This window comes from Ischnura elegans, chromosome 11, assembly GCF_921293095.1.
Source record: "Ischnura elegans chromosome 11, ioIscEleg1.1, whole genome shotgun sequence".
Classification (NCBI taxonomy): Eukaryota; Metazoa; Arthropoda; class Insecta; order Odonata; family Coenagrionidae; genus Ischnura; species Ischnura elegans.
Window position 1 is genome coordinate 51,573,577 of NC_060256.1, and position 22,703 is coordinate 51,596,279.

Genomic DNA, 22,703 nt, shown 5'->3' on the forward strand with positions numbered 1-22,703 from the left:
CGTCATAGATAGTACTGCTGAAGAGAAGTTTGACTGTATTTTATTCATGGCGAACTCAACGTGAAGGGCCAGGTCAATTATAGGAGACACTTAATGAACACTCTCTTTTCGCTGCCGGACCATGGTAGAACATTCCCCGGGGGAGCTTTCAGGACAGATCCTTCGAACATTTTTTTGCAGAACAAACGAACACGGAGCCGAAGAGATGGGCGAGTAGGAGAAGTGGTATGAGATGGGTTTTTTGGGAGTGGGGGCGGTGAAGTGCTGTCATGAGTACAAAAGGTTGAACTTTGACCTTTGAGTGTAAGGGGAGGCCGAGTAGGGCAGGTAGCGGATGGATGCATAGATAGATAGCTCGGGTAAGCGCGTAGGGAGTTCCGAGATGTACGGTTCCTCTGAAACTACCATCTCAAGTCACTGCATGAATCAGTTTAATGGGATGGATGTGAAATACTATCTTGCTCCCTTCCAGTGAATTGATAGTTAGAGAGCAGGGTTTTTCACAAATGGTTAAAAAAAAGAGGTTAATCACACATCCGTTTCCCCAAAAATATTATCATTACTAGGGCAAATGTTTCACGCGACAAAAGTTACTACGAAATTGAAAGTGTTTGTTTAAGCAGAAATTGAGAGTGGAAATATGTTACTAAGGATTTCAAAGTACATGATTTGAAATGAGTATTTATAACTATCAACTCACTTAAACCAACTTCTCCTCCCCTTATTTAATCTTCTCCTACCACTTTTCAACCCTTCTCATCCAAATAGTATAAATACAGCTTCAGAATTTGAGAATTTCTTAGTGTAGTTAAGAATAAATTAACCATCAAAACGTATCATACGTCCCACGATAAATTGGAAAAAATGCTATCTCTTTATTATTAAGTCAGGATGCCCTTCCACGACATCTCGTCCGCCTAAGTTACTTATAACTCACTTAAAATTCTACTGCGGGGAGAAGTCTATGGCAGAGTAGTTACAGAAAAAAACTTCAGTTTCAAATTCACTATGACACTCCTACATAAACTACAACCAATACTTTTTTCAGGCTATAAGATTTTCTAAAACAATTGCAGGAGATTAAACGTGAGGATTAACCCCCTACCCTTCACTGAGATAAAACCCAAATATAGGTTGATATATGCATTTAACCTTACCCCACGTCTGTCACCTACAATTTTTCTAGCCATAAATTGACCTGTCTTTTTGTGAAAAAAAGGTTAAAAATTTAATAATAAGGGGCCGATCATCAGATAATAAAAGTCCACGATCATCAATACGATAACAAATGATCAAAAGAACAAGCATTTGCACTTCCGAATGATGAAAAATGATTTAAAAAGACGTAAATCCGACACTTACCCGTTGCCCTGAAAATACTATCATTCCCAGGTTAGAATGTTTCATAAGTGGCAACCTATAACAAAAGTGTGAGTCTTTGTTTAAGCAGAAATGGAGATTAAAAAATTGTGTTACTTAAGAAAGTCAATGAGGATTTCAATCGAATTTTCCCCGTAAATGGCTGTTCTTCCAACATGGTTTATAGCTCCACATTTCAGAAGTGAATCCGCACGGAACAAATTTCACGCCACTTGAGGAGGATTAAGTTCCGTAAAATGTCATGGCGATACCATTGCTGACACGATCCACCAAAGATCCGACACGACGCACTTAAATGGGCCATTTGTCATCGAATCAATACGAGCACGAAACAACTGTATGTGTACCACGCGCGCAATAGAAATGCACGAAGTCACACCTGGAACGCGGCGTCACGGCATGTCACGCCCACGTAATTTATCAGGCTCAGCTCTGGGTGCCAGCAACGACTTCCATGGCGAAGAGCAGAACGTATGCACGTACACAACAGCATGTGACGTGGTGAAGAATATACAAATGCCTAAAAATCTAGGCAGATCCCTGAACTGATTTTTAAAAATGGTAAACTAATTCGTCGGTACCTTCATCGAAACGGGTAAACTACGCAAAACGTAAAGGATTTTCAAATTTTTCAAAAAGAATATTGTTGTAATTGATGGTTTCTGACTGATAAGTCCTGGTTTCTGATTATTTCTGACTGATTTCTGACAGATAATAACTGATAAATTAATACGATGGTACCTACATAAAAATTAGTGAAATACGCAAAACATATACGAGTTTCGAAATTTTTAACTAGAATATCGTCATCACTAATGATGTTATATTTCACTGAGTGAAACCTTTTCTGAATGGAAAACGAAAGAATAAGCTTTCTAAAGTTCACCAATGTGTATGAAAAACCAGGACCCGGGTTTCATGACATAGTTTTGCAGTCGTCGAATTAGTCAGCCTCCTGACGATGTGACTGACTTATGAAAAACCCGGGTGGCGTTTTTTCATTTATATTAGTGAATTTCATTAGTGAATTAGTGAAGTTCATTCCTTAATTTCCAAACATAGAAAAGAGTCACATTTTATTAAAGCTAGAGAACTATTGAGGCAAAGAAATGTGCCCACAAACTGGCTACGGCTCCTATTTATGACTTCTTTTTCGTTGATAAATTTGCAATTACTAGTAATCGCAACAAGAAGCCCTAATCGTGATTAGAAGCATTCAGTATGAAATGAAAATAGTAGTAGAAATACTTAAATATTCAATACCATTGAATTAAATGGCATTACAAGGAGCTTAATTTTAGCAAAACAGCTCTACATCTTCGAATAAATCTTCACATTCTATGATTTTAACTGTGAGATTCATAACAATAACAAATGAAATCCTCTTCTAGAGCGCATAATAATCATAGATGAAGCTAGACTAATAATATGCATGATATCAACGAGTAGTTTAATCAGGAACAAGTGATAAGGATAAAAGGAAAAATTCAACAAGATGAGGAAGTATTTTCTATCCCAAATTAAATCTAAAACCGGTGATACGATAGCACAACCGATGACTATTTCCTTCCTTGAAAAAGAAAAATATCATTCGAATTGAACAAACACTAAATATGACTGACAAATCATGAACTATAGCCCCTTTTTAAACAAAATTTAACCTTATTTCCACAGAAATCACCCCGAGGATTTCCATACTAAATATCTGCAACTTAAGCCCTAAGGTTTTAACGTTTATTCCAGATTTAAAAAGTTTCTCACAAAGATATCTTATAATGCAAAATGTTACTCTGCCGTTTACCTTTAATGCTAAAAATTACTGAGGGCCTGAAATTAATATTTGATACAGCTGAATAGAGATTAAGATGAATTACTTTACAAGTTAAGCATAGCATAAGGTTTACAACAGGCATTTCATAAAGTTATCGCTAAAATATAATTATGAATGGATGATGATTTTATCAAAAACAATCAAAAATCATAGACAAAAAAAATCATCCAACATTCAAGTTCCATGCCATTGTTCTCGAGCAAGGAAAATCAGGCCCCTGTATGCTATGCACACTCTTAAGCGCATTCCGTGCTAAGTCGAATCCCACCCCATACCCCTTCTACTAACTCTAACTGCCCCACTTTAGCTCGGGAAGAGCTTGGCTTCAAAGGAGACAGTCGGGCTACCTACCCGTCCAAAACTTGAGAGAACAATGACGCATTCTATGAAAATTTCCACCTCACGGATAAGAAAGCCCCTTCCCAGAATAAGCGACACATCTTCTATAAACTCCCATCCTTACTTGGTGGATGGTAGGAGTTAATAGAGTTGGGAGTTGGTTAGAGTTGGTAAATATCCAACACCCAAAATACCAACATGCTAGTAACTTCCGAGAGTTATGTCCCGAAATAGGATAATCCCTTGAATGGGTCGACGAGAGCACAGCAAAGGAGGTCATAGCAACAGATAGCACAAGGATTCAAAATTGATGTCACTCATTTTTAGAACACGCTCGGGAAACCTTTCTCACAAAGCAATCCATTGGCGAAACAAATCTAGCGTATTTTAACGTATAATGGCTGCGATATTTACCTGCATACCCTCCACCTGTCGCGTCCTCAGTGTTGCCAGATAGGACACACGAGAATCGGTTTCATAACTTAATTTACACACCTCGTACACGCAAGATGATTTCAAAACGGGTAGGAATGTTCCGATTTACAGTGAAAGAACGGAAATTGTTCATTGAAACAATTCACGGTTAGTTCAAAACTATATTTTTTAATAATTCCTCTTTGACCTTAAAAACAATATGCTCATCCCTACAGCTCAACAAAACTATTTTTTTAAATTTTTATAGCAAAGCAAAGAAGATAAACGAAGTTAAAGAGCATTTTTTGGCAATTTATAGCACATGTAAAATTATTTCGCAGAAACTATATCAACCAAAACTTTTCAATAGACGCATATCAGGTGGCACATTTAAAATTACCTAGCAGAAACAATATCAACTCGAACTTTACAATGACACTTATAAGGTTGAAAGCACATAAAACCGAGAATATTTCGGATTCCTACCATCTATGAATACCCTTTCCTGGCCAGGCAGGTCCGAAAGGAGCCGGCAAGGCTACCTTCCCCGACCAAAGTCACGAGAACACCGTCGAAATTCCATTGAAATTTTCGCCTCGACGGATAAGAAAACCCCCCTCGGTTCCCACACACTCCCAGAATACGCGACACATCCTTCCTCCAAGTCCTATCCTTCATCGCCACCAAACTTGAGCAAAAGGAACCACGAGTTTGAGGAGAAAGCGGTCGAGAGGGTCTGAAACTGAAGCGAGGCTTAAGACAAGGGAAACGCAGAAATATAGGGGTATATGGTAAGAGCGGCGGGATGATAACAGGAAGGAGACGGGGGTTGATGGATGGGGACTCAGGCAGGAGGCCAAAGTGCGGAGCCAAAGTAGGATATGTGACAGAATGGGCGGGGAGAAAGTTGAGTCCGTCTTCAGGAGGGAGTGCCTGGGAACTAGATTTAAGAGGCGTGAAGCCGGGGAGACGACTTCTTGGGAGGGTATTCAGGACGGGGTAAAAGAGGAACTAAAGGTCCAAGAAGGTTTCCAAGGGGATATGGTCTTCGAAATTTAGAGATATCACTTTTTCAACTCTAAAACCTCGGACTTTGTCACAAAATGTTACGTTTCCATATTCACCTCTCCATTTTATCGCAATATTTTCGCACTTTTGCAAGATTTTTATCCCTCTACGTTTGCTGTTTTTATTAATGCATTGATTTTCCCATTAAGGTTCATTAAGCCACACAGGTTGCGGTTTACAAGCTGCATAACTACCGACAAGAAATTTTATATTAAAATAAACGCTTGCAATTTTCCACGACTGTAAAATTTTTAATGCAACCAAGATTTACACGCTGTCGGAAGGTTTAATTGTTGAAACTTGCAAGTTTTTATTTTAATACGGAAAAAATCCACTCCATATCTATATTGGATATCCTGATTTTATTCGTATCACTATGAATTTCTCATACTGCCTTTTTTATAACAATCTTGCGTTGTATATCCCTGCTTTATTTATAAAAATTACGGTTATTGTAGTCAAAATATGAGCACATACTTAGAAAGACATGATACACGAACTTTTTGCATCAGAAGGAATTAAAGCATTTTTGAATGTACACAAATTTGCGCAAACATTACTAATAGGAACAGATTACGTGGTGAAATAAAATAAAATATGTTTTGTGCTTCTTTTAACCAGGGTTAAAAAAAGCCTGCTCTTAACCTTGGAAAAATGGGTAAAACATGTAGTAGGCAAAGTAGGAGATGTGACAGTATGGGCGGGGAGAGAGTTGGGTCCGTCTTCAGGAGGTAGTATTCCAGAATTAGATTTAACAGGCGTGAAGCTAAGGAGACGACTTCTTCGGAGGATATTCATGACGGAAAAGAACCAAAAACTCGAGATGGTTTCCAAGAGGATGAAGTCTTCGAAATTTAGAGGTATTACTTGTTTAACTCTAGCACCAAGGACTTATAACATTTTCGTACATTGCATTTTGTATAAAATTAGATTTAAATTCTTCCTACTGCTAATTTTTATATAAATTTATATTAAATAAGTTTTTTAATCCTTTTTCGTTGTATGTTTTTATTAAATGTACAGAATTTCTCACGTTCAATTAGCCACACAGGTTGAGGTTAGTAAATTGCGCTACTAACCACTAGAGATTTTATCACTCTCTTTCGCGTAAGAACTTTGTGTTCGTTAATTCCCATAACACAGCCCATAAACATCAATTTTCGAGGCAATTTGTTTTTGGGTATTTTCAGTCCCTTTACCTTAACCTATTACTTTCCTTAGGAAAAGCACAGGATTCCGGGCACACCATGGTACCACTTTGATAATTTGTACGATTGTTCGGAAAATGTGATCAGTTGTTTTTTTTCAATTTTTCAACTCACTTCGTTTTCTGCCAATTATTTACTTTTAATCCTATTGCATCCATTTTTATTCCATTTGAACAACAGAAATTAGCCGTAACGGCCAGGTGCATATATGTATTCGAATCATAGGCAAGGGCGAAAAATGCTATTATTTGAACCAAATGTTAACAATAAACCCTTGCCTTAATATTTGCAAACCCGTATTTTAGTCTTCACTAACCGTCGAAATTCAACGCGCACCTTAGACTAAATAAGTTATATATTAAAGCATTCTACCAATTAACGCCGCTTTCAACATCCCCCCCTCCCGCTCAGTACTCGTACCATCCATACTTTCTGTCTCCTCTGTACCTCATTGCTAAATACATGTGCGTGTATATATAGCCTACATATAGTAAGATAAAAGTTGACTCTATGGTCTATTCTCACTTTTCGAGAATAGACCATATCTAGTGGCTTATCCTATGGAAACGTCAGAACATTTTGTGTATCTCCCTTTTTCGGTGATTCCATTTCTGTGGTTTTGAAATCTAGTTAGTCATTTATTTATGCGCCAGTGGAAGGGAAGAAGGGCAAGGAATGACCCCAAATGACAGGTAATAGGACAGGTCATAAAGGATCTAAAAGAGAAGAAATACCATGAGAAGGCTATCGAATAGGAGAGAGGAATGAAGAGCTGCGCCAAACAAATATTAGGATTTGAGTAAACTCTTTTCGGGATTACCACTGGGTTAAATTATCCGTACTAGCCAACGTTTTGATTTTCGAGGAGAAGGGAGCTCGAAACGTTGGCAAATATGGATAATTTGACCCAGTGGTAATCCCGAAAAGAGTTTACCCACATTCTTCGCCGGGAAAGAATCAAATCATATTTCAATCTTAGGATATTTGACTGATGATTATGATGCGTCATGGCTGAAGGCGTTTTCCTCAAGATTCACTCACAGTATCAAGGGAAAAATGTTTTTTTTTCTAACGTGAGAGTTCTTTTTAAGTGTTTCATATTACTAAATGCATCAGAGCAAGTGGCTTACCATACATACCTCATATGATCTTAGAGGAGTTGAAATGGAACGAGGGGTATGAGACTTGGTAAGAGTTTAGGATGGTGGGAGAGGTCAGAAAAGGATCAGGAACCAAGTGTTATACCTCGAAAAGGACTTCCAGGAATTGGTGTGGGTCTACCCTTTGGGTAAACTTTTGGCAAAACTCACCGGTCGACGTCCCAGCGGTCCCAGAGCACGAAGTCACTGACGTGAACGCCAAGAAGACGAATATCCGAAGCAGCAGGGGGGATGAGGTTGGCCGGGAAGCCTCCCGATGGACCCCGCTGGAGGGAGGTTGTGGAGGACCGCTTGGGACGGAGCTGAAAGAGGGTTCAAAGGTCCCTGTTGTCGGAGATCTCCGATCGAACACGCGGGACCGTACCTTTCCGAGGCACATTTTGAGGCGGTCCCGTTGAGGTGGGTATTAGCTGGCCGGCGTTCTGGGATCTTCCCGGATGGACCCGTTTCGAGGAAGGAGTGGGATATCGCACCCGCCCACGGCAGGGCTACCACCCACGCCAGCCAGGGTTACCACTCACGCACATTCACACCCACTCAAGACTTCACCACTTTTGACAAGAACTGGCGATGATGTCGAAATCCATAAATAGGAGGCTGGTTTTTTTAAGACGTGGAGTACACCGGAATGCTCCAGAACATTTAAGTAATGACCAGCAGCAAGTCAATCACCCAGGCCAGGGTTACCAATCACGAACATACACACCCATTCCAGGCGTCACTACTTTCGACAAGATCATGATATGGAAAATCCAGAACGAGGGGGCGGGTATATTTTTTAGATGTGGGATACACCAGAATGCACCACAAAATTTAAAAGACCCAAGTTTGAACAATTCCACCACTACCTGAAGTAGAGAAGTACCAGAGTTGTATGACTAAGTCTTGCACTGCTGAATAATTTTGTGTAAGCACGAATTGGGCTCGGAAGCACTACCTGAAGTAGGTAGTACCAGAATCCAGCTGAGTCTAGCACTAATGAAAAATTCCGTATTGGATACGCACGAATTGTGCTCGAAGATCACACGAGATCAGAAGAAAACAAATGACGTGAACAGAAAATATGACTTTGGGTCACCAAACTTACGTTCACTTCGACGTCCGTCGGCACCTTGTTAGAATGAACTGTGGAGGACGGAGTGACGTACTATAGGGAAACATCACGTCACGGTCTTTCTTCGCTCCCGTCCTTCCATTTTCTCCACGCTTAAAAAACTTTGCACCACGTCACCGCTCAGCTATTCCAAATTTCGCTCGGTCTCCGTGAAAATTCCGGCACTTCGACGCCACCTTGCCGGGGAAACGAGCCGCTGACAGCTTCTCTCCGCCTGTAACACAAGAGAGACAAAATGAATAACCAAGCAGAGTAGGAGCGGATAGTAGGTGCGGGTGAGAAAAATAAAAAAAAAATAGGTCGCAAGTAGGTCGACGGACGAATTCGAAGCGAGGATTTTTGTTTCCGCGTAGTTTTTTTTTCACAAAAAAAGAGCATATCTTTCCTCTTTTGCAAAAGGTATATTTTTTCTTCTTGAAACACATACCCAAGTGGGATCCTTTGGCACCTCGATGAATGAGGGTCCACGTTAAAAAAAAATAAGCTACAACCGTCCCTTATATATATCCATCACTCTTTCTCGGAGGAGGATATGGGATTGCTCTTTTCATCTGCATCTCCAGCGCTCTCCCAAAGTTTTCGCTACAATATCTACCCTGCTATCACTGCAGAAACTTCAGGAGCATAGAGATGGCACACGACAAGCAAAAATAGCAAAATAGACGTCAAGAATGTCACAGTAAAGGCTCAGGTAAAACGTACGATTATACACACCAAGGATGAAATGTCAAATGAATTTTTTTTTCAACACGAGCAGAAATCCTACCCCATCCACTTACCTACTTTCGGACAGGGGTTCAGCACTGATTGTCCTTGATCGTAGTGGATTCAAATCACATTCCAGTATATATTTGCACAAGTTTCTAACTTGAAGTGAAGGAACAGGCACTCGTTCGGCGCACCAAGCCATTTTGAATACTTTAATGACCATGGCGTAAGATGTACTTTGGAAATAATAGCTGCAATTTACTTAAATTATCGTGCGTAAAAAAGGAATGGGGATAAGAGTGACTTACGCTAAATGTTTAATTATAAAAAATAACAATCTCATTCTAAAATTAATAGTTACAATCCGTTCATGGCATTTCTCACCCCCTTATGCTATTTGCTATTCAGTATAAAACAGCAATAGGGGAAGCTCACAAAACACTCCGTCATTCGATTATATTAAGGGTTAGATTTTACGTGTGACATCGTTATCAACTAAATATCGAATACCTAGATCATGTGGAGTTCGAGCTTAAACTGGGACTTGGACACGCTAAATAAATGGCTAATGAAGAGTCTGACGTGGGGTAAAAAAACTTAACAGGGCGGAAAGGTGGACGTGAAAGAAAGAGGACGAAAAGATACTAGAAGCGATCGTAAGGTGGGTGTAGAGGGAAATGGAGAAGATAAAGTAGTTAGAGAAGAAGAGGAAATTACGAACTGCTAGTCATTATAGGCGAAGAGACAAAGAGTAAGGCTCGAGTGAGTACTGATGGGGAAGGGGCTAGAAAAAACAACCGAGCAACTGGAAAAGGAGAGGCAGCTTCTCGATAAGATACGGAGAAGACAGAAGGTACGGAGATAAGATAAGGATAAGATACGGAGAAGCGAGTACTTAGCGGGGAGGGGATATTGAAAGCGGTTATGGTGGTTAGAATGTTGAATGTTGGGTAAACGAGGGAGAGGAAGTAAGAGAATAGTATTTTTAGACAGAATGAAATAAAGTATGTGTGCACGCAATGTGATGGACCAAAAGATGTGCGCGTGAGGACGTGTGCCCAAGGTTATGCTAAATGACAAGCGTGGACACCTTTAATCACATGCGATGTATTTCGCGCGCGACTTCCGCCGAAGCGCACGGCAAAACCCTAGCGTCCACACGCTCCCGGCTTTCTTCAAACACTGATTGGCACCCAGGCCGAAGGTGTGGGCCTGGATGAGACAGGATTACTGACCTTAGAGTAACGGCACTGCCAGGAAGCCCTCACTCCAAAAGGGTGCGAGTGAAATCCCCTGGGCGGGACCATGAGAAAGGGGCCGGCCGAACCTGGGAAACCCAGAGTACGGCGACACTCGCCGACAGGGAAGAGGGAAAGGACCCAACAGTATGACTTAATGTAAATTGAAGAGGGAAGTACATGAAGGAAGAGGAGACTGCCAAAATGCTTCTCAAGTACTCCATGGGAACCAACCTAAATCGGCGGAATACTTTTTATAAATAAATTTTCATCTTTACCCCAACATTGAATGCATCGGCTCTGATTCTCCGAATCTTATACAGTTTTCTCAATATTGATTGCCCTCTCAGAAGGCCTATTAATTTTTGAAGAGGGATGCTCATGAAGGGAGGGGATACTTGACAGAATACCCCTTAAATACTCCATGCGATTCAAACTGAATCGGTAGAATACTTTAATGATAAAGAAAAAGAGGGAAAAATTGGTAGGATAGGAGGGGAAGGAAGGGAATAGGATTTATTGACGGAATGAAAAGAAGTAGGCCTTTCTGTGAGCTAAAGAGGGATGTCCTCGAAGGGAGGGGTGATGGTTGCAGTGTTACAAATATACTTTTAATGGTAGAACACTTTGATAAAAGAAAATTTTCCAATCCGCCTCAATCTCCATATTAAGGACCTTGAACTCACGAGCCAGATAATTAAACAAATCACAATCAAGCTTAAGAATCTATACAGTACAATCCTGATCTATCATGGCAATTTGTGGTCACATTCAGAGTTGAATGACGCAAAAGATGACTGGGGAGATACAAACCTTGCGTGCATACATGGAAATAATTACACAGGCGACATAATTAATACGATAGGCAATATTGCTAATAGGTAACTAAGCGTGAGATGGATTGTGAATTAAAAATAATGGTTTCAGATATCTCCTCGCCAAGAGGTCTACCTAAACACTTGCAACCTGAAGAAAAGTTATAATAAGTAGGACAACAATAAATGAAATATTTTACGCAGGCTACATTGAAACTACCTAATTAAAAATAAATACAGTTACATCTGTTCTTAAATATAAAACAATAACTACACTATAGTGATCAGCTTTATTTTATTCTTCAGATTACGAGATAACATTACTATTTTCATAATCTACATTTCTTCAAGCAAACACGCAAAGAGCAATATGAATATGAAGAAAATTTCAGATTTTAAAATACCTTCACTAATAGACGTAAAAATTCCAGGTCTAGCTGAACACTTTTAAACAGTGTTGATAACAAAATGGGAAAAGCCTCCATGAAATGAGAATCAAATGCGTATTTTAATGATCAAAACTGAACGATTAAATCGTTTTAAGCGCGGAAATTGCCATCTTTAGTTTATATTTTATCATGAATTCAACGACGATACCTCAAGTCTACCTCATGAATATGTATAGTACCTAATTTGCGAGGCTAAGAGTGGGTGAAGTGATCATTTTGCGGTGACGGCAGGAAGTGTAGAGAGTCACCCGGAAAATCAAAACAGCTCCTCGCTTTTGCCGTGGAATTCCGGTGGAGCGGCGCACAGGTCGGACGCCGGAAATTTCATCTAATTTCCGGTCCACCGCGAAAGAGTCCCCCGTGCACATGTCGTCTCTTGAACCCCAATGATTGTAAATTTCACCCCTCGGAGTTGGTCGTCATCTTGATGCCACTTAGATATTTCCTGAATTTCCCTTGTATTGTACACCAAGGGAGTTGAGGGGAAGTTTTATGAGAGGACCTGCACCGAATATACGAGAGCAGTTGCGCAAACACAGTCAGACAATTTCCTAATGTTGAAGAAAAAACGTTAAAACCTCTTTTTTTACTAGATGTAGATAGGAGCAATGAAGACACTTTGCGACTTCTACAGTTTTTTTTACATAGAACTACCGATTTCTACTGACAAGTCATCTTCAGTTGCTTTGAAAAACTTTGAACTCATTACATTGAATTTTTCAATATACATGAAGATGGCTTAGCAGGTGAAACCCGTAGTCCTATTTTAAATAAACTATGGACGTCACGAAGTCTCTTCATTGCTATTATGGAGCCCTTACACCTCGTCATAGCTTCCGATTTCGATTTTATTTCACATAGATATGCATCGCTCATATAAAGATGATAAATAAAACAACATAAATAGATACACATGAGTTCTTTATAGCTTCAATTAAATTCCTTTAGGAAGCCCCTATCATATTATTAGTGCTATTCCTGAATGAATAAAGTCGAATAAAAAAAACTGACCAGTACAAATATTAATATAATTAATCAAAATTTGGATGAAAAATAGCGGAAGATCCTCCTGCACATATCATCCCTTGTATCCTCCCTTGAACCCCATTGATAATAATGCGTCCTGAATCAAACGATTGAGTAGTGGTGCAAAATGACCTTGCCGTCGACGCACCCTTAATCTTAATTCTACTACTACTACCTTCCATTGATTGTAAAGTTCATCCCTAAGAGCTGGCCGTCATCCTGACACCACTTGCATATTTCCTACCTTTCCCCTGTATTGTACACCGATAGGGTTGAGCACACAAAAAAGGGTAAAGTACAAATTAATTAATGAAAATTAGGGGAAAAAATAAATGGTCGTGTCCTGCGAAGATGTCGTCCCTTGAGCCCCAATTATTGTAAATTTCACCGCTCAGAACTGGTCGACATATTGACGCCACTTGCATATTTCCAGCCTTTCCCCTGAATTATACATCTAGAGGGCAAAAGTGGAGGTTTGTAGGAGAACTAGCACCGAATATACCAGAGAGGTTGCGAAAATACAGTCAGAAAATTTCCTTCTGTTGAAGTAAAACCTCTTATTTTGCTGGATATATGGAAAGATATTAATTGCTCATATACAGATGATAAATTCACTAAACATAAAATGATACACTTTAAATAGCTTCAATGGCAGTCCTTTTGGAATCCACCACCGAGATATGAGAGCTATTCGTCATATGCATGCATAATACAAAAGTCATTGACTAATGTTTTTTTGATTTAAAACTTGGATAGAAATTCTGAATGAAATAAGGTAGGACATACAACATAGGTACTCATACGTACAAATTCATATGATGATTAAAAATTTGATACCACGAAAGATTAAAATAATTTATGTGTTTACACAAAAATGAAATCCATACGTTCAAAAGAAAGCACCCATTCTAAAACTTTAAATGAATTTTTTTGTATATATGTGTCGCGATGTGGTGGAGGTTATTAATATTCGTTACATAAGACATTTCAATATTTCCAATTAATTTATTTATGCACAAATCGTTTCGCTGTTACAATTGAAATGTGTTTGTAATAACGAATCGCGTAAATATTGCTATATCTAATTTTAAACAATTTGATTGAAGTATTTACAGCTAAATTGGATCTCACTCTCCTTGCATGGTAATTACCATGAAATTCATGTCATTTAGACATGTTTTTTGGTTGAAAAAGTGAAAAATAGGAGCTATTTCGGGCTCGTCAGGCCGCACTTAAATTACGCTGCTAGCATAAGGAATATCAAGCAAAGAAAGGATTCATGTTCTTCCTACTTAGATTGAAGTTTTCAGCTAACTATGCAATGTAATCCATCTAAAGTACAAGTGCCGCGAAAAACAGTGAAAGAATGAAGAAACATCACCATGAGAAATGCGGCGTAAAAAGGCATTTTTCAACGAAGTTACACGTCTCCATACCAGATTTTAGAATCCACGTTGACAGTCATAATTGAAAGACGTGCAATTCGTTGGGTTTTACAGCGTGGAGAAAGGTTAGACGGGAGACAAAATTAAGTCACTAGCAGGGAGGAATAATCGCGGAAGAAGGACTTGAGCTTATTAATCTTCCAAGGAGAATAAACTCTTGTATATCGTCGCATAAAAGCTAGCCGTAAAGCATTTTATGTGTCTTTTTCATGAAGCCAACCATGGCTAAATAAAAGCAGTCACCAAACCACAGAATAAAATGAAGGCTAATCCTTAAAGCTGCCTAAGGTTGATACGCGATATAAATCTCGGTTTATAAAAAATAACGTCCAATTGCCTACACAGCATACCTATTATTTACAGAATATTAACGAATTGAGTTGCTTCAATATGCTTTCCAAGCAATTAAATATACAAGACAATAAATTTAAGGCGTTATCTCCCCGTTTACGTGCAAGCTAGTCTTAGGTTCACACACTTTAAAAATATCATGACGATAACATAAATTATGAAATAGAATTACATAAGAAAAAGGAATTCGGCCTCTTAACATTGTTTGCGAGATATTATAAGCCGTAGAGAGTTGTCTCAGGCTTAACATGATATAATTCTAACACATCATTAAATAGAAAGTTACCGAAAACTTTTCACAAACACTTTAATTTCATTGTCGGGCCGATTTCACTACATATTGGATTATCTTCCGCCCTATCTTCACCTTAAGACTATACCAAATAGCTTAACCCTTCCGAACCCAGAGATGCTTCTGGGAGAAATAAAATTTAAAAATTTTTCAATTTAAAAACTTGAAAATTTTGCACTCAATCATAATTATTTTGGTAGCTTCATGTTTCATAATTACAATTCACACCCCAAAACAAAGCGTTGTTTCGATACTTCCTTAAAGAGCAGAAAATGTATGCATTTTTCATGTAGCTTAGAAGCAACATAGGGTCATAATGGGTTAAAACAGGCTTCGCCCAGATGTGAAATTAATAAACTTATGGAAAAGCTACCAGCAAACACTGATTTACTAGCACACCATAGCGTAAAATAAGATGCTAAACTAAAGAAGTAAATGGCTCAAGCATATATTAAGCACAGATTGTAAAGGCAACTACAAAGGTCCGCTTCCCTCGTCATCAGAGCAACCGTGAAGAGATTTTTACCAAGTAACCCATGATTGAATAGCGCAGTCTCAGTAGAATGCGCATAGATTTGAACTATAATTTCTAAGGCGATGCACAAAAGATTTAATGGCCCGGAATCGAGGCAAATTACTCGCAACTCACCCGAAACCCGTTGAATAAGTCTGGCGCGCACTCATTATATAGCTGAAAATAGGGTCAAAATTCTATGGAAATCTAATACGCCGAGGGAAACCTTGGGGTTCTTCAAAGCGAGGCACAATGTGTCGCCCGACGATCCGCAAGAGTGGATCCTTTGCCATTTGCATTCCGTCTGGGGGACTAATGAGATCTTGGGACGAAGGCGGTTCAAAAAACCGCCAAAGAGGATGGCAAGTCTTACCCGAGAATAAAAAGAATTAAACCCCGCGCCGCACGGCCCTGCATTTGGGAAGATTTTGTTGCCAGGGCTCCCGAAATTTCTTGTGTATTTCCCGCCGAGTCGTGGCTTTCCCACGCTTCGTTCGAGGAGTTACGCATACCGTGAAGAGATCATTTTCGAATGCAAAGAAAGACTGCGAAGGGACATGGATCGAGAATACAGCGTGTTGCAAAGCAATAGAAAATATACTTACAACAACTACTTAACCCTTTGAGAGCCAACCGGTTTTCCAGGTACTATGCTAAGAGTGCTGAGGCATTTTTGCTGACTTTGCAGTAGGTCAGGAAAAAAAATTAGGTCCCAAAAACAACTAAAGGTATATATTCAAAAACTTTAAGAAATCTTCATTGCATGTGATTTCGCCTATTTAATGTATTATTTGACGAATTTTTGGTAATATGAGTTAATTTTTTATAATTAAAAGAAAATAGTTTATGTTAAAATAAAATGAATACTGACTTTTGAATTATTAGTGAACTATCAGAATCTAAGAGAGACATAGCAGAAGGAGCGCTGTCGCGCTCCTGGTACTTTTCGCGAGAGATAGGGGGTTATAAGAGAAAACAGTACCATAAGATTTGGCCCATTAGGGCAACTTTAGCACACACTCTAAAAAGAAATTAAATACTTTCAAAAAGTCTTTTTAATCAACACATTGCCATAGTGATATTTTGTCACCATAAGGTGGCGACACTTACTATCGATTCCTGCAGTTTTTGATGCTCCAAAGCATGCATGTTATGTTATTTGGAGGAGGCGACCGACTGCTGAGGTCATTTGCGCCATGAGGGAAGGGTAGGTAAGGAAGGGTGGAGGGAAACCCGGCGTCGGCATTAGCCTGCTCTTAACGAAAGGCGCCAAGGGGACCACGGCTTAACGTCCCATCCGACGGACGGAGTGTTGCGCATGAAATATCCTCCACACAACATTCAAGCAGGGATCGGGCAGTCTCTGAAAATTCTCTGCCGCTGCCGGGATTTGAACCCGGGCCCGCCGGGCGGGAAGCAAATACTCTAGCCACCACACCAACCCGATCCCTGCCAAAGCATGCACATTACCATAAATGATCCTTTAAATCTGTGGTCAACCACCGCGCATTTCAAAAGGTTTACAATAGTCGCCACTCGCGTCGCTGACGCAGCAAGTGATCCGAGTTTTACGGGAATATAAAGTATGATTAGCGGTTTTAACCGAAATTTATATGTGAGATGATGTTATCCATCAACTTCGTAACTTTTCCAGACCATTGCCAACTTAATACTCAAAATTTTGGAAGAAAAAGGGGTTCGCATTGCAAATGCATTGCACTCATCACCGCGCCGCGGACATTTTAGAAATCCGATTAAAATGCGACCGAAGTGGCAACAGAAGTCAGCCTTCAATGGAATGGGATTGGGTCTCCTCTATGCAGTCCCTTTGTTTCAAAGTAAGGAAAAGTAATGTGATGGACAAAATTTTTTCTTGGGGTAACACTGACCCATCATTAAAAACAAGCATCATAACCGTGAGATGTGCGGGAATGTGGGAGATATCATGCGCGGGAAAATTTAACCCCAGGATGGAACATCAATAAACCAACTTAAAAAAAACAACCACAACGGAATATCTATACAACGGCTGTATTTGAAATTTATGTAACCCATAGCAATAATCCCAAAAAGTAATATGGAAAGTTTTTATCATTGCATTCTTCAAATTTACTAATTTAATCATATTTTTTGTACGCACGAGTAGTGAAGTGCGTCAAAGGTTGTAAGAAAGTTTTTTTTTGCACCAAAATTACCTTAATCGCGTAGATATATTCATTCTAGCATTAGCATACTTCAATTACATCAATCATGAATTATAATCACATTTCTTTTGCCGGCCTCAGTGACGGCGTACCATTCCCGCCTGCTAAACAGGAAGTCACATGTTCGAGTCCAGCCCTGACAGGTTACCGCAAAATGGGGCATGTGCCAGTAAGCTTAGAACTATGGGTGTATGAAATGAAAACTGAACAAGGAAAATTACCAAATACGCATTTGAAACGTTTGTAGAAATGAAGGTTTTGAGGTGACGATAATATCACGAAATTAGAAAAAAAACCTTAGCAATATAAAGCTGATATGGGGAAAACAGCGTTTAAATAATTGAAACAGAACAAGCATATACCATTGAGGAAATAATGAATTAAGATATGACAAAAGCATTCGTCATGGCACGAGAATAAACGCTTTTTTTTTAAAGAGAATTATAAAATTTAATAAAACATTTTTTAATACATGTTCACCACGAATAACATGTTTTGACCGGAGGCCATTCAAATCACGTAAACAGAAACTGAAATCCCACGAGCGATTCGGAAACTCAAAATGTATTAAAATAATTTATAAAAAGAGGAAAATTTTTCATGACGTCGCCGCAAAAAATAATACGTGCTTATTAATATAAAGACTAACAGTATAACATGAGCGAACGCGCTCTGACGATTTTCTCATTTCCATAACACCCTAATTAACAAAAACGTTTTTGCGAACGATGGAGCTCAAACAAAACATAGATGAGGAGCGCAGTAAAAAGGAGGATATACAATAACAATAATCTCATAAAGTCTTTGAACGTATACCTCGTTATCCGCGCTCATGCGAGGAGAGGGGAGATATTTCAAAGTGGCATTAAAATTTTAAACCGCAGGGTTTAACGAGCGAAAGCATCAATCACATCGAGGTTTTCAGAAAGCGATTCCCTCCGGTGCAATATTTTAGGCAATCTTTCACACAAGCCCAAAGGCTCAATGTTGGGGCATTAATAGCGCCTCTGTCACATTTTTACGACCTGATATCACAGCGAGATAGTCTGATATCGTAATTTCGTAACGGGTGATCAAATTAGACAGAGCGGTTACAAATTGAACATGAGAGGTGAATCAAAGAAGGAGGTGGATATTACACCAAAAATATTTAAAAATAGCCTTGTTTATTAAACCAATTAGCTCATAAATAACAAACAAATATGCTATGCTAATTTTTGACGCCATTTTTTTCTGTCTCAAAAAAATTTAAAAAAATAGAAATTATCTATGTCTATAACTTTTGTAACATGCGGGTGAAGTAAAGGAGAATGTAATCAAATGAAACCCTTGGAGACCGATGTTACTTCGAATGACATGATTACCTCTGGTCACAAACGCTAACTCTGGCATAGTCTACCGTATTACTCTATAGCAAGTATTGGGAAATACTATATATTCCTAAGTGCAACGCGCTGGAAAACCTTTGGCGGTTATCTGAGTTTCCCAAAACTGCAAGTATCCCGCGACCTCATATATAACGAGCAGAATACCCACAGAATCTTGACTACGTAAATTCACACACTCGGAGGCACTGAAATTCGCAATCGGTGGCATCATTTAAGTTAATAATTGAGTTCAAAATTTTTGTTTTATAAAGTAACTACCAGGAAATGGTTATGCATAGCAGTTACTTCTCCACCTTATACCTACCTAGACACAAGAAAAAGAAAAAATTGCAAAATAACGTGTTTAATGCGTACCTTGTCCTTGAGATTAAGGTTTGTTTACAAAGAGGAAAACGTGAAATTAATAGCAAACGAGAACACGAACATTATGATAAAAGGAGGAGCGTTAAAATCATTGGGAATGGATACATGTCAAAATCAGCGTTAGATGGATGAATAATAGGTAAGCCAGGGAGAGGAAGGAAGACAATGGGGTTCATATATGAATCGCTAACTGCAGAAAGGCCACGTTGGAGGATTTTTGGTATTTTTTTCCTTTAAGTTGTTGCTAGGGGTAAGACTCAACGTTTCCCACTAAAAGGAAATATGTCATGCCAATAAAACCGAGCTGACATGTTTCCTTTTACCAGGAAACGTTGAGTCTTGCACCTAGCAACAACTTAAAGGAAAAAAAAAACAAAAAACCGTCCAACTTGGCCTTTCTGCAGTTAGCGATTCATATAGAATGAAAGGCAGTATGTATTTTACAGAATCGAAGAGGGAAATCATTGTTGGAAGGGTGGAAAGGATGTTCACTTGTATTAGGCTCAACTATGTGGAAATTAATGCACGAAAATGAAAAGGATACTTCGTTGATTTCCATATATTTATTTCGTCCAACGGTTGTTTTCTCAATTCTCAATACAACCCCCAGTGGGGGTTTCCAACCCAGCACCTTTCTCTACCCCCCCCCCTCCTGACAACCATTCCTTCCACTCTTTCCCCCAACCCCTTTAAAGAGTATATATGTTTGCTTAACATTCGAAATTTTTGTACTTGATAATGACCTCTATGGTTCGAAACATGTCGTACGGACGAAATAAATCTGTGGAAATCAACGAAGTCTCCTTTTCATTTTCGAGAAAGGATGTGCTAATCTGCGATAAATTCCACGTAAACCTACCCTAAGAAGTATAATACTTGAATAGGATCCATCGCGGGGAGTCGATCTTAACCTTCTCAGTCCCATGACATATCTAGCGTTATTTTTGGCCTGAATTACATTTTTTCTGGTTAATGTGTTATATATATTAACAAACAACATTAACGATTTATGTGAATATGCTTATGTACGATGCTGTCATTTGGCAGGAAGCACTGAAGTAGTTGCAGTAACGGCATTCCCCTTAACCAAACGAGAAAAAATTCAAACGTCGATGTATGTATTGTGTACAATACGCCAGGACCGAGGAGGTTAAGATACGATTTCAGCTTAATAAAATAAACATGTGCCTAGAGCCGAACTAGGGCAGTTCCTGGGGCAATCATGACCCCATGTCGAGGCCATAACGTCGATGGCGTCCCGGGGCTGCAATGAACGGAGAAAAGGCTGAGATGGTTGAAGATAAGTGGGACAGGTGCCACGCCTGCCATCCACGGAGAAGGGATTCCGAATCATGTCGCATGCAATACATGCCAAGAAAAATAAAGATTAACCATAAGAAGATTGGCAAGCATCCTACAAGACGTTAGGTTTCACTTAATGAAAGTTATTTATATTCATAGTGATACATTTGCAATTTTCCATTAAACTAAAATATTTGTACATGTTTCATGTTTCCCCAAGCAGCATACGATATACATGGACATCTAAGTAAGGTTGATATATCTAAAACACGTTATTGCATGATGGATAATTTGGCAACTTGATATAGATATTCTATTTGTAACACCTATGACGAGTTGTAAAATGACATAAAATAGATATCCCAGTTGTGATATCAGTGGCATTAAAACAATTTTCATTCCAAACAGCATCCACAGTTAGCATATGTTCCGTATAGAATTGAAGAGCATAATTTTTTTGTTTTATATCTGGGGATAAAGAAAAAACATAATTAGCACTCCCATTATCCATTCATCAGATGTTGCGAAGATATCTAAGGCATTCTGTAACATGGACCTCCATGTTCACTGTTGGATATCCCTGCAACGTTGCTGGGCGGGTCGTTTGGATATTTGACTGATATCCATACAAAGTTAATTGGATTAACACGGAAACTGCACGGATACCATATGCTAACGCCGACAATGATATCTGGACGTTTTTGAGAAATTGATTGCTGCTTCGGTCAGACTCAAAGCAACTTCGTGAATCAAGCGATATTGTTTCATTTAAATAGGTGTCGTGGTTAAGTGGAAACATACCACTTTAGGACTGAATCGGTGGTGGGAATTTAGGTACATATGTCCCAATTAGCTTACAAAAACGTAATTATAAGTCGAGCAATACGTTTTCTCACTTAAAACGCTGCACCTCTTGCGTAGATACATGCTCTTTTTCAATCTGATCCGGAAGTAATATTCGAATAATAGACAGCCACGAGAAATAAATAAAAAGTTAAAAATTTAACAACGATTCGGGCCTCTTCGATTCTGACCCGGACTTTAATATTTTAATAGTAATTCACCAAGGAAACTTTCAAAAACGATAAAAATTCAATAGCAATACGTTCATGAAGATGGGTATTATGTCTGAGCTGCTACTTGTCAATTGCGGTCTGAACCGGAATGAAAATTCCAATGTAATATCTAATCAGCATTCTCAAAACTTTAAGCGTGATGGCGTTGAAATTTGATCTAAAATAACGCGTATATATCCTTCAATTACACTTCATTTAAATTCCAAAAAAATGTTGAAGATGACTTCAAGACCTTAGGTGGGACTAACCTGAAAGAACCCTAACATTAATTCCCCGCATACTTAAAAGGTCATTGAGAGACACCTGATTTTATCACATCTTTATGGCAAGATGATGCCGATAGCGATAGATAGAATGATATTTTGCCGGGTATAGAGGCTTAAAGACATTGAGGACATAGGGAGGAGCAAAGGGAAATGGTGATTTGGCATGGGAGGAAGAATACGCTTGAGAATTTGAGGAAGCATTTGAGAGGCATTACAAGAACGCGGGGTCGTTGAAGAGATATTAAAACATACAGGAATGCAAAATACCGTCATGGAATGACCTTTCTTCGTCGGAGGAGTGGTAAGAAGTGATTGAACTCAGGAAATTAAGAAAACCATAACGCTAATGGGGTCAAAAATTGCACAAAACTATTTTTTCGAAATCCATTTCTCAGTTTAGCCATCCAGAAGAGAGCGTTTCGATAAAAATTAACCTTGTTCTTCCAATTTACTTGGAGGACAGGCATTCCTTTACCTTTTGAGGATCACACGCTGAGAGATTCAATTAACTCTCTGCGGAGATCAATCGCTTAAAATCATTCCATGCACGGCTCCCTGTTTCCGGGGATACTACGAAAAGACGGGTCATTGACACGGTCAAGAGCTATTCCTTTAGAAGCCCCTCGAAGCAGCTATAGGGATGGGATGGAAGAAGAATCTTTGCCTCGCACGTGGTTTATTGCGCTTCGCTCTTCAAAAGCCCAGTTTCCTCCGTTTTACGACAGCCTGGATCGTTGTATAGGGCGTCGCTG

The 22,703-nt window shown here is 39.1% G+C and overlaps 1 protein-coding gene across 1 annotated transcript in view; it reads right to left on the reverse strand.

The window, feature by feature from the left end:
* Nucleotides 1-22,703, reverse strand: part of LOC124167633 — a 795,973-nt gene that overhangs the window by 35,660 nt on the left and 737,610 nt on the right. Inside the window, exon 4 of the mRNA XM_046545613.1 lies at nt 7,551-8,728. Coding sequence (XP_046401569.1) covers nt 7,551-7,779 — 229 coding nt within the window. The 5' untranslated portion in view covers nt 7,780-8,728. The remainder of the gene's footprint in view (nt 1-7,550; nt 8,729-22,703) is intronic.